At 37.0% G+C, this 17,054-nt stretch overlaps 1 protein-coding gene across 7 annotated transcripts in view; it reads right to left on the reverse strand.

Annotated features, from left to right (window-relative positions):
* tln2b (talin 2b) overlaps positions 1-17,054 on the reverse strand; it is a 259,057-nt gene that overhangs the window by 128,190 nt on the left and 113,813 nt on the right. For all 7 annotated transcript variants that reach the window (XM_087312504.1, XM_087312506.1, XM_087312503.1 and 4 more), the window contains 3 exons: positions 10,212-10,339; positions 9,872-9,935; positions 7,215-7,319 (listed from right to left, as the gene is read on the reverse strand). In XM_087312504.1, the coding sequence (XP_087168630.1) occupies positions 7,215-7,319; positions 9,872-9,935; positions 10,212-10,339 (297 nt within the window). The remainder of the gene's footprint in view (positions 1-7,214; positions 7,320-9,871; positions 9,936-10,211; positions 10,340-17,054) is intronic.

Raw genomic sequence — 17,054 nt, forward strand, 5'->3', positions numbered from 1 at the left:
CATGGCACCAATTTGACCCCGTCCAGATCCACTCACTCCTCTTGAAACCAGCAAACCTGGTTTGGGAGTCATGCTAAAAAAAATACTAAAGACTGTAGCCTCTTGCATAAGTTGCTGCTCGTAAAGTTCTAATCAGGTGGTCTCAGTTAAACTCACCCCTAAATCTTACTCACATCCGGGTCACGGCACCAATTTATCCCCTTCTAGATCTAGATAACCCCTTCACTTCAAACCAGCATCGTTAGCTTGGAATGCATTCTACCGAAGATACTACAGACTGTAGCCTCTTACATAAGTTGCTAATGCTTCTTTGTTGCTAGGCCAGGGGAATGATTTTTACTTGTACAAGCTCCAATAGCTCCTTACTAGCTCCAAAACCTTAATAAAGTACAGGTCACAACAGCAAAACAACCCTCTGGTTCTACTCTCCCCACTTCAAAAAGGCATTACTGGGACATCACACTAACAAAAACAGTAAAAGAACCAGTTTTTAGCGTCCACTGTTTCTGCGCCTCTTAACCAGTTAAACTCTGCTGTTATTTTGGGATTTCCGCCTGGATTTTGCCTACCCAAATTTAAAAGCTTCCCAAATCCACATGCAGAGGTGTAAATGCAAAAATTTGGTATCATTTTAAAGAAAACCCTTTGAATTTTCATAAAACACTATTGAAAGTGTTCCAAATAACTGTATATGTTGCCTGTGTTATAATAAACACCTAAAAAAAGAGGCGCTTTTTGAATTTTTTTTTTAAAAACTCAAATTTGAAAGTGTACCTTTTAGGTTCTGTGTGGTCTAGCGTGCTGTAATTAATTTTGGTGGTTCCTGCACATGTCTGTAATCATAGGAAAAAAGAAAAAGGTCTCTACCATAATCTATGCAAAAGTTATTGTATTCCAGCTGATGAGAGGTGCTGTACAAGCCACAGGTATCATTGTTTTCATATTTCACTATTCTTTTGTTTGATCAAACATAATTCACTGTGTTTGGACCACGTCAGCCATATAAAAGGATTACTTATGCACATCACCTCAAATAAAGAGGAGAATGGCCCTGAAGCGCACAGCATAAGGTAAGAGATGACGGCTGTCTGTGCTATCCGGGGCTGCTTATTGATCATGAATGTATTGTTTTCACTTCAGCGCCATGGAAACACCGCGATTCATTCGGCAACTGTTTGATATGTGAATATAATTCAGTATAAAGAATGCTAGAACTGTATGAGCACCGGCAAGAGCTTTCATTTGAGCTATAACTTGTACATGTGTCATATAAAAAAATATGAAAATGAACCAATGTAAAATACCTAGCTCGTGTATCCAAAATACTATGTATTTAAGTGTAAATCACTTATATACAGTAGAATAAAAACCAAAGTGATGCATATGTGCATAAAATATAGATTCTACACTTTCAAACGACACCACTTACGGAGGTCTGGTGCAATGCTAGCCCTTTAAATCTGAAAGCGAAAGTCGATGACGTCACGGACCCGGTAAGTTTAAGTGGTTTAAGGCCATGGCAGTGAAGTTTACTCAAATAGCTGTTATTAGCTGGTTTTAGTTAAACTCACCCCGAATCCTTACACCCATCAGGTAATGGCACCAACATGACCCTTTTCAAATCTACTAGGTCTACTTGAAACTAGCATCCTTGGATTGGGAGGCATGCTAACACCACCTCCTAAAGCCAGGGAGAGTCAAAACACCAATGTTACCTCACTGGTTCAAATCTCCCCACTTCAAACAAGCATCTCTGGCACATCTCACTAACATAGACACTAAACAAAAATCATGTTTAGCATCAGATGCTACTGTCTTCTTGAGGCCATGACTTATTGGTCATGAGTTTACTTAGCTTTTATTAGCTGGTCTCAATTAAACTCACCCCTAAAACTTACTTCCATCCGGATACCACCAATTTAATCCCTTCTAGAGCTACTTGTACCACTTCAAACCAGCATTTTTGGTCTGTACACCCTTGGATTAGCTTCTAGTGCTTGTCTTGAGACGGGGTGGTGATGTTTACTTGCACAGATCTTACTAGCTCCAACCCCCCCAAAACCCTATCCACAACACCCTTGACCTGGAATATTTTTGTCCAGGTCACAACACCAACTTAATCCCTCAGGAACTACTCACCTCACTTTAAAAACAGCATCCTTAGCACAGGAGGTTTACTTACCTACCTAATACACTCGACCATTAAACCTCCAATCAACCTGAGCAGGTTTTAAACAGGTGTCTCTGGCATATGAGGACATTTTAACCTACTTGCCATACAACCAACTGGGGTCTCTTTCATGGAAGTCAGGCGTGCTGTCAATGAATTTAGTGTTAGTGCAGGAACTCTCTTGAGGCCAAGGAGGGAAAGTCTGCTTGCACAGCTCTTTACTATCTGATCTCCGTTACGCATGCACTTCCGAAGGATGAGAACTCAAACTGATTCAACAGCATTATTACTGTTCAAATCAGTGAGTTTATAAATGCTGAAAGAGCTTGCAGAGCTGGAAATTTAAAAGAGGTCACCGAGGGTTTGATTTCTGGCTCAGAACAATCGCAACAATCACCAAATAATCCGACTAAGGTAAAACCAAGGAGGATCTCTGAATGAACCAACATACTGAGGATAGACACTGTTACACTGTTTTTACTTGAATGGATGTAAACCTATGTAGGTGACTACAAACTGCTATTTAAAATGCTATATGTAACATTCATGTACATTGCTATGCTGCGTGATTATTATTATTATTTTTCTTCTTCGCTAGTCAATTCAATTCAATTCAGTTCAATTCAATTCAATTCAATTCAATTCAATTCAATTGCTTTATTGCTTTATTGGCATGACAATTGTTACAAATGTATTGCCAAAGCAGTTATAAAGTTTACATAAAAGTAGCATACATATATAATAAAAAAACAAAAACAAAACAGTACACACAGTAAATAGTAGTAGTAGCCAAAAAAAAAGATGATATTTATATATAATATTTGAATAAAATATCAACAATACATCCTATTATTCAATATATCACATTAATATTCAATATAAAATATTATTATTCAACATGAATTATTCATACAAATCAATACAAAAATAGACCAGAATAAACTGTACATTTTTAGGATAAAACAGTAATAAAAACAATAATAATCAGTATATTTACAATGATTCATTTATAATCATCTAGGTGTGTGTGTGTGCGTGTGTGTGTGTGTGTGTGTGTGTGTGTGTGTGTGTGTGTGTGTGTGTGTGGATGTTTGCAGGCACATCACTGAAGTTTTTATTGGTCTGCTCTCTCTTTTTGTGACAGACATTAATGTATTGGGCCGCTAGAAGGACACACTCATTTTTTTCCCCTTGTAAATATTGAAGCTGTGCTTTATTGTCTAACTTCTTCGCTAGTCTCTCTCTCTCTCTCTCTCTCTCTCTCTCTCTCTCTCTCTCTCTCTCTCTCTCTCTCAATTCAATTCAATTCAATTCAATTCAATTCAATTCAATTCAATTCAATAATTGCTTTATTGGCATGACAAATGTTACAAATGTATTGCCAAAGCAGTTATAAAGTTTACAAAAAAAGTAACACACACACACACACATATATATATATATATATATATATATATATATATATATATATATATATATATATATATATATATATATATATATATATATATATATAATAAAAAAAACAGTACACACAGTAAATAGTAGTAATACAGTGGCTTCGATTGGCTACCGCTGCCCAGCTGTTTGCGGTGCCCCCCTGACGTCACCTGCGGTCTACAATCCAGCCACCGTGGCACAAAAGTGGTGACAGGACGCTATGCGAGAGGCCCCGATTTTCAGTGTTGTGTTGTGTGTCAGTGAAATTGCTATCCGTTTTCAGTGTTTTACAATTTGTTATTTGTCCGCTGTTATTTGTCTGCTCTCCATTTGTCTAGCTTCGGTGTTATGCGCATATGTGGGACAGAATGCCGCGCGACATACATCGTGCACACGTACTTTTGAATATCACTGTTGTTAGACACACTAGGGTAGGGACGTGCTCCACTCACTGTACTTTTGTTTTCTCATAGTATATATTACAGTAGGTTAGGTAGTGCGCAATAGACGTGAAGATTTCTTTTCAATAACTGCTATATTTTTCTTTCGGATAGTTAGGGTAGAGGTTCGGCCAAGAGATAGTTTTGTTTTATTGATTTCTATTGTTTGGACGCCGCCCGCGTCTCATCTCTCCAACTCTCCCTTCTATCTGTTCAAACATCGTGTGTTCCATTTGTTGTCTGTAAATTTCAATATATCCTTGTAAATATTTAATGTTTTATATATATATATATATATTTGCATTTATTATTATCATCACTATCTTTGTAAATAAACTTACTTCATTGCATTTAGTTAGTCGTGGTATTTTGTCCCTCACTTGTCAGGGTTCTGCCACTCTGGTCTTGTAATGTCTTGTTTTGGTGGCAGAGCTCGGACACTAGCTCTGTCTGGTCCTGTTTCTGTCTTTGTGTGCCTCGGACGCGCGCGTTCTTGTACTCGTGTTTGTGTTTTTGTCTGTCTGCAGCATGGTGTTTCCCAGCGTCTCAATCCAGTTGGTTTCGGTTTTGGTCGGCGCTGGGATGAAACGCGCACGCTGCGTGTGTGAGCGCACGGTGAGTGTTTTCATTCATCGTGTGCTTGTGTCTTGCGTCTGTTGTCAATGTGTTTACATTGTGGTCACGTGCTTTTTTCGTGTGCTTCAGTGTTGTGCTTGTGTTGTCATGAACGTGCGGTTAATGAGTTCTCTCATTGGCTGCATGTACTTGTCCTGTTTTGTGTGAGCGCATGGCTTGTCTTGTCTCTGTCATGCGCTCTCCCGTCTATTGTCTAGCCCCACCCCACTTGTTAACCCATTATTAGTTAATTATGTTCATCTGTTGTGTGTTAATTTGCTCCTGCTTATAATCTCCTCATGTCTTCTGTTCTGTGCCAGTTCGTCATCACATGTCGTCGATAGCTCCCTGTCCTGTTGTGTCCAGCCCTGCTTTGTCCAGCCAGTCCAGTCAAGTTTGTTTTTGCCTTTTTATTCATGTTTTCCCCCTCGGGGTAGTTTTGTTTTGCCTTTTATTTTTATTCGTATTTTATTATAAATCCTTATTTGTCTGCAATTGGGTCCTCGCTCCCTTTTTCCCCTCACCGACCGTGACATCACTTGTTGATATTGTGTGTTTGCTTATGTGTTTTACCCAAAATGAATGTTACTCTCCTTCCCCTTGACTCACCACCTTTAAATTCGTGACACTAGCCCCTTTCACACATACAGACCTTTCCGGAAAATTGTTGTATGTGTGAACAGGCCCTTTTTGAAAATACCGGTAAATTTGTTCTGGCTATTTTCCGGAAAGAGAAGTTGTAACATTACCGGTAATTTGCCGGAATGCTGCGCTGTGTGAATGCAGAAGGAAGATTGCCGGAAAGAGCGCGTCCACGTCTAGAACGTGCTGACGTGAGACACCTGCTTTAGCCAATCAGAACAGTCAGACGCATTCACGTGCGTGCGGTTTATGAGAATAAAAGCCTTTGAATATTTTTCCAGACACCTTTAGCTGCTAGATGTTAGTCAGATAACGTTTCTATGTTCCTTCCTAATGCTAACTGTGTAAATAATTATCGATAAAATGTTTATGATAATCCGTTGTTTGTTTACCTTCAAGCTTTGCATGTGGCCGTGAGCGACCATAGCGCCAGCACACGCACATATCATGAACATCTCGACATGCGAAAGTGTTCCTCTATATGTTTTTATTGGAGTTGTACTCAATACTGATCCATCCGAAGAGCTTGTAATGTAGTCAAATGTTTACAAACACAAGCGCAGCCGTTTAGAGCTTATTTCTGGTTAATGATGTCAGAATTTACCGGCATTTTGGGATGGATGTGTGAATGCTCTTTTGCGGAAAAATTCCGTAACGTCCTCGCCTGTGTGAACAGCGCTTTTTTGAATATACCGGTAAAGTCGTTCCGGAAATTTTCCGGATATTTACCGGTATCACTGTGTGAAAGGGGTTACTATAATAGAGGCAGTGAGCGCAGGTGGCACATGGTCGGTCATCTCAAACACTGCGTACCTCTCAGTTATGTCCTGGTGCCTTCTGTCATTTCCCTTTAGCTCTCACACACAACCCAAAACAATTGCCTGCTGATGGCATCCTGCCAGAGGCCTCGGACCGCCACACAAATACATTAAAACAACACTAAATGTTTAAATGGCCTCTTGTGCAGTACGTCTCTGGGCTATTGTGTCCACCTGAGGGTCGAAAATAACAACCTCAGATAAGAGCGCTGTATAAATAACAGCAAGATTTGCTGATATTGTTTGTGGTCCTTAAGTGACATCACTTTTCAAGGGTGAGGTTCAAGTAGGGTGCATAAATATAGACGTTTTGGGAGGTAAATGTTCATTGTTCGATTGTCTGCGGCAGTCAGGAACGGTGCCTTTGCTCATTCAAAGTGGAGCTATCTATTGTTAGGCACTGTTAATTTGAAACTGGCCACTTAGCAACACTCCACTAACAACCCGAAACTGATCCCTGAGTGGCGGCTTGTAAATCTTCTTCTGTGTGCAGTACAGATTAAAAACGCTTAATAGTCTTGAAAACACAAACAGAACCGGAGTAAACAAAACGCTTTCTCAAAACCTTGTTTTTAGGATTAACAAACACAGGCTTACTGTTCTGGATCTAACAAATAATTATAAGACTCTCTGGAATACTTGATTATGGCTGGAAATTGCAGCTCTCTGTGGTTAAATACAATGTTTTGTTATTCACTACATTTTTTTACCCGGCCACTTTATTAGGTACACCTTACTAGTACAGGGTTGGACCCCCTTTTGCCTTCAGAACTGCCTTAATCCTTTGTGGCATAGATTCAACAAGATACTGGAAATATTCAGTAGAGATTTTGCTCCATACTGACATGATAGCATCACTGCAGACTTTTTGGCTGCACATCCATGATGCGAATCTCTCGCTACACCACACCTCAAAGGTGCTCTATTGGATTGAGCTCCGGTGACTGTGGAGGTCATTTGAGTGCAGTGAACTCATTGTCATGTTCAAGAAACCTGTTTAAGATGATTCACGCTTTGTGATATGGTGTGTTATCCTGAACACTGAAGGTGGCTCATTCAAAAGTTCTGTAAAAACTGCATAAAACTCACCTTGACCAGGAAAAAGGAGACTCCGTATGTGCGCAGGGATCTGGCGAGCTTCACGTACTTGACTTTAGCCTCAATCTCCGTCATCTCGCCACAGGTTTTATGATCCTGGCAAGAGATAAAGACATGAATTTTGAATTTTTTGGGAGAAAATAATAATAATTATAATAATTTATTTTTATTTTATCTTTTTAATTTGAATTGTATTTATTATTTTTTATATTATTATTATTATTATTATTTTATAGTTTTTTTACTTTTTAAAATTATATTTATTTATTTATCTATTTATTTATTTATTTATTTAATTAATTATTTTATTTATTTATTTAATTATATTTAATTATACTTATTTATTTATTTATTTATTTATGTTTTGAAGACATGCACATTTTTTAGCCACTGTGGCATTTGACCCAATAACCTTTTGTTTAAAGGACAACTTAGTCTGTGGTTGTTTCAATTCACAGTCTACATAATTTGTGCCTCTGTTATTACCCTTACAATGCATTATTTTTGATCTAGGAGAGACTTCTAGGAATAAAATGAACAGATCCAGAATATATGTTGCTAACATGCTAAACAAACACATTTTGGGATTTCAGTACATATGCATATTTTGAAGAAATACAGGAACAAATCACAAATAAATGTCTTGCTGTTGTGCTTGTTGTTCTGGGATGGAATCCATACAGCTGAAGGCGAAATTATTCGCCTTCCTGTACATTTTTTTTGTTTCTTTTTTAAATATTTCTCAAATGATGTTTAACAGAGTAAGGAATTTTTTTCACAGTATTTCCTATAAAATATTTTTTTCTGGAGAAAGTCTTATTTGTTTTAAAAATATTTTTCTTATTATATACAGGTTTATACGTATTTATTTATTCATTAATTTATCAATCAACAAATTTCAACCCTGTTTTTATTATCTATTTAAAGAATTAAAATGTTTTCTCTTAATTTGATTTTTAATTAAAGATAATAAAAGGAAATACAACAGTATTTTGACTGCATTTAGATATATCCAAAATATTAACATGAAATATGTAGAATAACCTCAGCAAATAAGTAAAATCCAACATAACCAATTCACCTCCTGCAGTTTTGCACATATTAATAAATGTTATAACCATCCCTTTTTGCTGACTACCTACTAATACAGTAACACTATAAAACAACAATCCATTAGTTACATTAGTTAATGTATTCACAATCTATTAGTAATACATTTATTATTGCATCCATTTATATATATTACCTATAGTTAATGTAATATTACTTTAGTTAATGTTAACCTAGTGCATTAACTAATGTTAACAAGCACAACTTAGGATTTTGATGTTGCATTAGTTCATGTTTAATAATGTCTAATCAATGATTTACAAGAATATTGATACCTAATGTTAGCTTACAGTTTTTCTCAGTCGCTTTGGTGTGTTTCTCACAACACTAGTGCATTTTTGCACAACAGTTAATGCATTTCTCAAAACAATTAGTACAAACTGCAAAACCTAGCTGATAACCTGCAAAAGCGCGTCACATGCTCAAAATGGAGAGCTCATTCCTCAAAAGCAAGTATTCATGTCAATCAAAGTGTCAGTGTCATCAAAATGAAAAGTCCTGACACTATTGTTTATGAACAAGATAGTCAAATGGCTTAGTCATGTTTTCATTATGAGTTTACTCTGGACATTTTTTCAATGCAAAAAAAGTCTAATTTTGGTGACACTTCCTGAAAATGCTCAAGACAGCACTTTATACTATTCGCACAGCCATTTGAAAACTACAGTAAAGTGAGACATCACTGCATTGAGTGAGGTATCTGAGTACAAGACACTGAATATGTATGTTTCACTTTTTTACTGCATTTGCTCTTTACAATCCTAATTTATTCCCAGCATTGAGCAAAAGAATAAACACACCCTTATTTACAACAAACATAAGCTTCCTTTAGGTAGAGCAGTGCACAACTGTAAATAATATTGCAGAACACATTGGAACTGAGCCTACAACATACACAGGTCAGTAAATCATTCATCAAATTGTTCAATTTTAGAGACATTTTCAGGAAAATAAACATTTCAATTTGTTTTATAAAATTTTCTTGAAAGATTTTGACAACTAGTTCAACTTTTTGTATGTAAATACATTTTCAGGAAAATAAAGTTTAAATTTTTTTTTATAAAGTTTGCTTGACCGATTTTGACATCAAGTTCAACATCTTTGTATTTAATGACTCAAGTAATGAAATGAGGACTGTTAGTTTTATATAGAATGACTATTCAGCATTTACAAGTTTAGTTCATTTTAACTGACATGACATAAGCAAATGATAATGTTATAAACAGCAGAGAATTGAATGAAAGCAATTGATGCACGTCCAAAAGCATCTGCAATTTGATGAAAGGAATGAGAAACTGCTACCAGGATGTGCACAAATGACTAATTGTTTTGAGAAATGCATAACCTGTCGTGCAAATGTAAACAGTGTAGTGAGAAATGCACCAAAGCCACTGAGAAAAACTGTAATTAACTAATGGACTTTTATTCTAAAGTGTTACAAAAAAAACTTTTATTTTGGATGATTTAAGTCCGACTATTTGCCTCTATTCCTTTTTTAGAACTAACAGAGTGAGTGAAGCCACATGAGGGTCACGTACCTGAAAAATCCTCTTCTCCGCCCCCCTCTGTTTGATGTATTCTTTTGGTAGGAACTCCTTCAGGCTGCAAACACATTTCACAGTTTTACACTGATATTTACAACACTTTTCCCTCCGAGCAGAACAAAGCACATGAGCTCATCCTGCCAGGAATTACATCTTCAAAATGTACACCCACAGCGGCTCTTTAAAGTTTCCAGACAAAACTCAATTCTTGCGTATAATTGTCTGGTCTAAAATGTAATCAGATCACAACAGTGTGTGTGTGTGTGTGTGTGTGTGTGTGTGTGTGTGTGTGTGTGTGTGTTACAGTTACATTGTTGAAGGCATGTGGTCTTACTCTAGAAATCCTGGCTTGTGTTTGTGCTCCACGTGGGGACCGAACTGGATCTGCGCCTGAATTCCAGCGAACTCGCAGGCCTTATCAAAGGACACGGGGTGGGATCCGTTTAGAATGTCGTCCCGGGCCTGTAACACATACAGGAAACATGAGCAGATGTTACTAATGTAATGAAAGTGCTGACAAAGACGTTACTGAAAGTGAATGGAGGATTGACAATAAAATAAAATAAAATAAAGCAAAATAAAATAAAATAAAATAAAAAAAGCTAAATAAAATAAAATAAAATAAAATAAAATAAAATAAAGCTAAATAAAATAAAATAAAATAAAATAACAAATGTGTCACGGTGGCGAAGTGGGTAGCACGATCGGCTCTCAGCAAGAAGGTTGCTGGTTCGAGCCCCGGCTGGGCCATTTGGCATTTCTATGTGGATTTGCATGTTCTCCCCATGTTGGCGTGGGTTTCCTCTGAGTGCCCTCACAGTCCAAAGACATGCGCTATATGTGAATTGAATAAGCTAAATTGGCCGTAGTGTATGAGTGTGAATGCAAGATGGGTGTATGTGTGTTTCCCAGTGTTTGTTTGTGGTTGGAAGAGCATCTGCTGCGTAAAAAACATATGCTGGATTAGTTGGCAGTTCATTCCACTGTGGTGACCCTTGATTAATAAAGTGAGAAAAAAAAACAGATGTTTCCAACTACAATGCTTATATTGCAGAAATCATGTAAGTCTTCTATTATATGCGTTTGAAGTGAACCTAACATAATATATGTTAAATATATAATGCATAGTTCTGACAAAACAAAACAAAACAAAAAGATACAGTGTGAAACTAAACTAAATAAAATGAAACACAACCCAACCCAAAAAACAAACAAAGCAAAGCAAATCAAAACAAAACAATGTTAAACTAAACTAAACTAAACTAAATAAAACCAAAAACCCAACCCCATAAAACAAACCAAAATGCAACAAAATGAAAAGAAAAACGAAATAAACCTAAAATAAACAAAACACAATTCAACTAAAAAAACAAAAAAGAAAAGAAAACAAAACAGAGTGAAGCTAAACTAAATGTAACATAACCAAAAAAAAAAAAAAAAAAATCTAAACGAAACAAAATTAAATGAAACAAAACAAAGTAAAACTAAACTAAACTAAACACAATCCAACTAAAAAAACAAAAAACAAAATAGAGTGAAGTTGAACTGAAAAAACTAAGCAAAGCAAAACAAACGGGAGTGAAACAAAACTAAATGAAAGAAAACAAAACGAAACTAAAAGAACCAGAGTGAAATTACACTAAACGAAATCAAACACAACCGAACCCAAAAACAAAGCAAAGCAATGCAAAACAAAACAAAGTGAAACTAAACTAAACCCAAAAAAAAACCGAAACACAAACAAACCCAAAATTTAAATTAAAAATTAAATAAAACGAAACAAAGTGAAACTAAATAAAACAAAACAAAACAGAATCCAACTTAAAAAAACTAAAAACAAATCAAAACAAAATGGAGTGATGCTAAACTAAATGAAAAACAACACAACCCAACTCCAAAAAACAAAATTAAACAAAATTAAATGAAACAAAACAAAGTGAAACTAAACTAAACAAAACACAATCCAACTCAAAAAACTAAAAACAAAACAAAACAAAATGGAGTGAAACAAAACTAAACGCGTAACCCAACCCAATACAAATAACAAAAGCGAACAAAATGAAACTAAACAAAGTGAAGCTAAACTACACTACACTACACTACACTACACTACACTACACTTAACTAAACAAAAACAAAAACAAAGCAAAATAAAAAACAAATTAAAAAACAAGAAACATTACAGGAGTCAACAAAAAAAAAAATCTTTTGCACAAATCGCTTGTCAGCAAAGCATGGCTTCATCTGCACGTGTTTAAAGTAAACTTAAAATAATTTATGATCAATATATAATGCCAAACTAAAAGAAATAAGACTTTCTCCATAGGAACAACATCTTTTAATTAATACTGTGAAAGTGTGCTTGCTCTGTTTAACAGCACTTGGAGACTATTTGAAAAAGAACACACATTTCACAGGAGGCCTAATAATTTTGACGTCAACTGTATATAAACAAATGTTTAGATTAAAGGTTTTCAGCTGACAAAAGCATTTGAATTTTTTTCAGGAAAGATATTTCCCGTCTGACATAAGCAAGAGTAAATCCTGACAGAGCTATGATTTGTGTCACTGTCTCTTTAAGAGGTTTCAATAACACTGCAGTGACACCGAGTGCAGTCTAATATTACAGAAGCCTGCGGCCTCTATGAAAGCTGACAGCACATCTGTTCAAGAGTCTCCTGAAATCCACCTGAGTGTAGTTCAGTTTAAAAGCCGAAAGGGTGCATCTCGAAGAAATGCTTGAGTGCCCTCCCAAGTGAGCATCTACAAAATAAGTGGCGTCTCTTTGAGTTTTCAAACAGTCTGGGTGAAGTCATTAGCACACACTCGTTTTGTGAGCGTGAGCGGGGGCATGATGAGCTCATGGACGTTTTACATCATCATAAACAAGTTTGTGTGTGATTGGCCCCGCCCTCAGGATTATCTGCCAATCACGTCGTAGCAAACAGACATGACATCAACATGGTAACAGTAGCGGATACTGTCGGACAAACACATCAGAACAAATATTCAGATATGATGTGATCACGCCTTCACTGTGAGCGGAGAAATCCCCTTTAGCCTGCCAAACACCCCTCTGTGTGTGTGTGTGTGTGTGTGTGTGGAGCTATTCTGTTTCTCAAAGTATGTGGGTGTGTGTGGCACTGTGTCAGAGAATTTCATGGGGGTGTGTGTGAGCGTGTGTGTGTGCTTACTACAGAGTAACAGAGAGGCAGTGGGAGAGTGAGTAAAGGGAGGAGAAGAAATGTTCCTCAAGTGCACATATTTAACATATATAACAGCATGAATATACAAAAAATGCACTGCATCCATCACTCACAAATACAATGGTGCTCCTCAGCATACCCTAGAATCCAGATAACCGGGTAGTTGAAGATGGTATCACAGTCAAAACTGTAAACTATGGTCGATGCTCTGGTACTATACCCTTGCTTGTCCTTATTAAAATATACAATCAAGGACTTTTTAGGTGTACAGTAGACATTTTGAAAATTTACCATAGATATTTTCCAAACTTACCAAACACTTTTTAACTGGCAGCCAACTTTGACTGAAACACACCCAGAGCAGGTCTTAGGGCTTAGGTGCCTTGCTCAATTCCAGCTGGGACTAGAAATCGAATCTGCAACCTTTTGATTACAAGTCCAACTCCCCACCAACCATTAGGCCTTCCATAGAGATTGCACAAACTAACAGGGAAGCAAATGGCTGATCCTGAAAGCTTGTCAGACGGCAAGAAGTTGGGCATTTGCAAAGACAATCAACTAAACACAACCCAATCCAAAATAACTAAACAAAATGAAATTAAACAAAGTGAAATTAAACAAAACACATCCGAAAAAACAAAACAAAAAGAACTGAAACACAACCCAACACCAAATACAAAGCAAAACTAAACTGAACACAACCCAACCCAAAATAACAAAACAGAATGAAACAAAACAAAACGAAATAAAGTAAAATTGTGCATAAAAACAAAACTCAACCCAAAAAACAAAACAAAAACAAACGAAACACAACTCAACCCCAAATACAAAGCAAAACTAAACTAAACTGAACACAGCCCAACCCAAAAACCAAAACAGAATAAAACAAAACAAAATGAAATCATGTGAAATTAAACTAAACAAAACACAACCCAAAAAACAAAAACAAAAACAAACGAAACACAACCCAACCCAGAACAACAACAAAATGCAACAAAATGAAACGAAACAAAGTGAAATTAAACAAAACACATCCCAAAAAACAAAACAAAAAGAAATGAAACACAACTCAACTCCAAATACAAAGTGAAACTAATCTAAACTGAACAAAACTTAACCCAGAAAAACAAAACAGAATAAAACAAAACAAAGTGAAAATAAACTAAACAAAACACAACCCAAAAACCAAAACAAACAAAACAACCCAACCTCAAATACGAAGTGAAACTAAACAAAACTGAACACAGCCCAACCCAAAAAACAAAATAGAATAAAACAAAACAAAATCATGTGAAATTAAACTAAACAAAACACAAACCAAAAAACAAAACAAAAACAAACGAAACACAACCCAACCCAGAACAACAACAACATGCAACAAAATGAAACAAAACAAAGTGAAATTAAACAAAACACATCCCAAAAAACAAAACAAAAAGAAATGAAACACAACCCAACCCCAAATACAAAGCAAAACTAAACTAAACTGAACACAACCCAACCTAGAAAAACAAAACAGAATGAAACAAAACAAAACAAAGTGAAATAAACTAAACAAAACACAACCCAAAAAACAAGACAAAAACAAACAAAACACAACCCAACCCCAAATACAAAGCAAAACTAAACTAAACAGAACAAAACCCAATCCAGAAAAACAAAACAGACTGAAACAAAACAAAGCAAAATGAAAATAAACTAAACAAAACACAACCCAAAAACCAAGACACAAAGTTTGATGCAATAAACCCCATGTTTCCTTGCTAAAAAGTTGCATTTCAACAAAACCTACAATAACTCCAGCATAACGTTAAAGAATCAAGAAAAAAATTCAGTAATGGATATGATTGGATATGAAATTAAAATAACAAAAAGAGGGCTGGGAATATGTTAATTTCCCTGTATCTGCCTGATTATCTCTGGTAAAACTTGATTCTCATTGGCCGTAATGCTCCCCATATAGTTGCATATAAATGCAGTATGCTGTGACTTCATCTTTTTGCCATTTCATGAACATTGCAATATGAAAAAGCTACACAATCCTCTGAGGGAAAAAAAGTGTCTAATTAGGAAGAGATGTGAGGGGAAAGTAATCCATACTGCCTGCCGGGGAGAAAAAAAAAGACAATCGACAAATCAGCAGCTGTGCAGATATGCGCATTACCCTCTGGGCTGAATAATAATTCATTCATAAGAGCAGAGCACTATTTTACAGCTTCCATAAAACTCAAATGACAACATCTAAACACTTAAATGTCTGTGCGATAGTGGCTCTGAGAAATTAATTAATTTTCAGAGCAGGTGGCGATGAAGAGGTTTTGGCAAAGTGGCGCGAGACAGTTAAACCAGCCAAGAAGACAGACAGAGGACAGACAGAATGTCAAAATAGTGACTAATGAGTCATTAAACTGTGTTATTATTAGAGGAAGTGCTGAAATTCACTGAAATTCAAGGCCAGAATTAAAAATTATGGATGCATTTGGCTGAAAACCAAAAGCGAAAACATGCTTTGTAATAATTATTTCATATATTATTACAAAATATAATTCTGCACGACTTTAAGTTTAACTACATTAATTTGCTTAAACTGGTTTTAGTAATGTTGGCACGATAGTCCAGTGGTTAATGCGCCGACAGGGCATCCGCGTGCTGGATAAGTTGGCGGTTCATTCTGCTGGGGCGACCCCAGATTAATAAAGGGACTAAGCCAAAAAGAAAATGAATGAATATATTTGAACAGAGATGCTTAATTTTACCAGCATTGCCATTACAGCATAGTAACACTATTACAAGCAGCAGGAACAAGTTTACTACATAGAAATATCCTGCTTTTTGCTCAAAGCTTAGGGAGATTTTGCAAGATGTCCTCGCTTGATGCCGTATGTGATCGCCAACTACATGGTGGACCTTGTACCGCCCACTAAGGTAGTGTTCATGCTACTGTAATGTTTGGGATTAGGCAAGGGAGAGGTGAAGGCGATCATCAACTACATAGTGAACCTTGTACCGCCCACCAAGGTAGCGCCCATGCTTTTGTGACAGTCGGGTTTAGAGTAAGGGGAGGTGTGGCTGATTGTCAAGCACATAGTGGATCTTTTACCACCCACTAAGGTAGAACTCAAGCTACTGTGATGTTGGGGTTTAGGCAAGGGAGAGGTGAAGGCGATCATCAACTACATAGTGAACCTTGTACCGCCCACCAAGGTAGCGCCCATGCTTTTGTGACATTCGGGTTTAGAGTAAGGGGAGGTGTGGCTGATTGTCAAGCACATAGTGGATCTTTTACCACCCACTAAGGTAGAACTCAAGCTACTGTGATGTTGGGGTTTAGGGTAGGGAGAGGTGAAGGCGATCATCAACTACATAGTGAACCTTGTACTGCCCACCAAGGTAGCGCCCATGCTTTTGTGACAACTGGGTTTAGGGTAAGGGGAGGTGTAGGTGTTTGTCAAGCACATAGTGGATCTCGTACTACCCACTAAGGTAGCATTCATGTTACTGTGAAAGTTGGGTTTAGGTTAGGGGGAGGTGTAGGCGATTGTCAACTACGTAGTGGACCTTATACTGCCCACTAAGGTAGCGCCCATGCTACAGTGACGTATAGGTTTAGGGTAGGGAGAGGTGTAGGCGATCCACAACTACATAGTGGACCTTGTACCACCTACTAAGCTAGCGCCCATGCTTTTGTGACAACTGGGTTTAGGGTAGAAGGAGGTATAGGCGATCGCCAACTACATAGTGGACCTTGTACCGCCCACCAAGGTAGCACTCATGTTACTGTGATGGTTGGGTTAAGGGTAGAGGGAGGTGTAGGCGATTGTCAACTACCACCCAGTAAAGTAGCGCCCATACTACTGTGACAGTTGGGTTTAGGGTAGAAGGAGGTGTAGGCAATCGCCAACTACATAGTGAACCTTGTACCGCCCACCAAGGTAGTGCCCAGCGTTGGCTGGTTTTAGCTGGTCAACCAG

This window comes from Danio rerio, chromosome 25 (genome assembly GCF_052040795.2).
Source record: "Danio rerio strain M-AB ecotype USA chromosome 25, GRCz13ab, whole genome shotgun sequence".
NCBI classification, from domain to species: domain Eukaryota; kingdom Metazoa; phylum Chordata; class Actinopteri; order Cypriniformes; family Danionidae; genus Danio; species Danio rerio.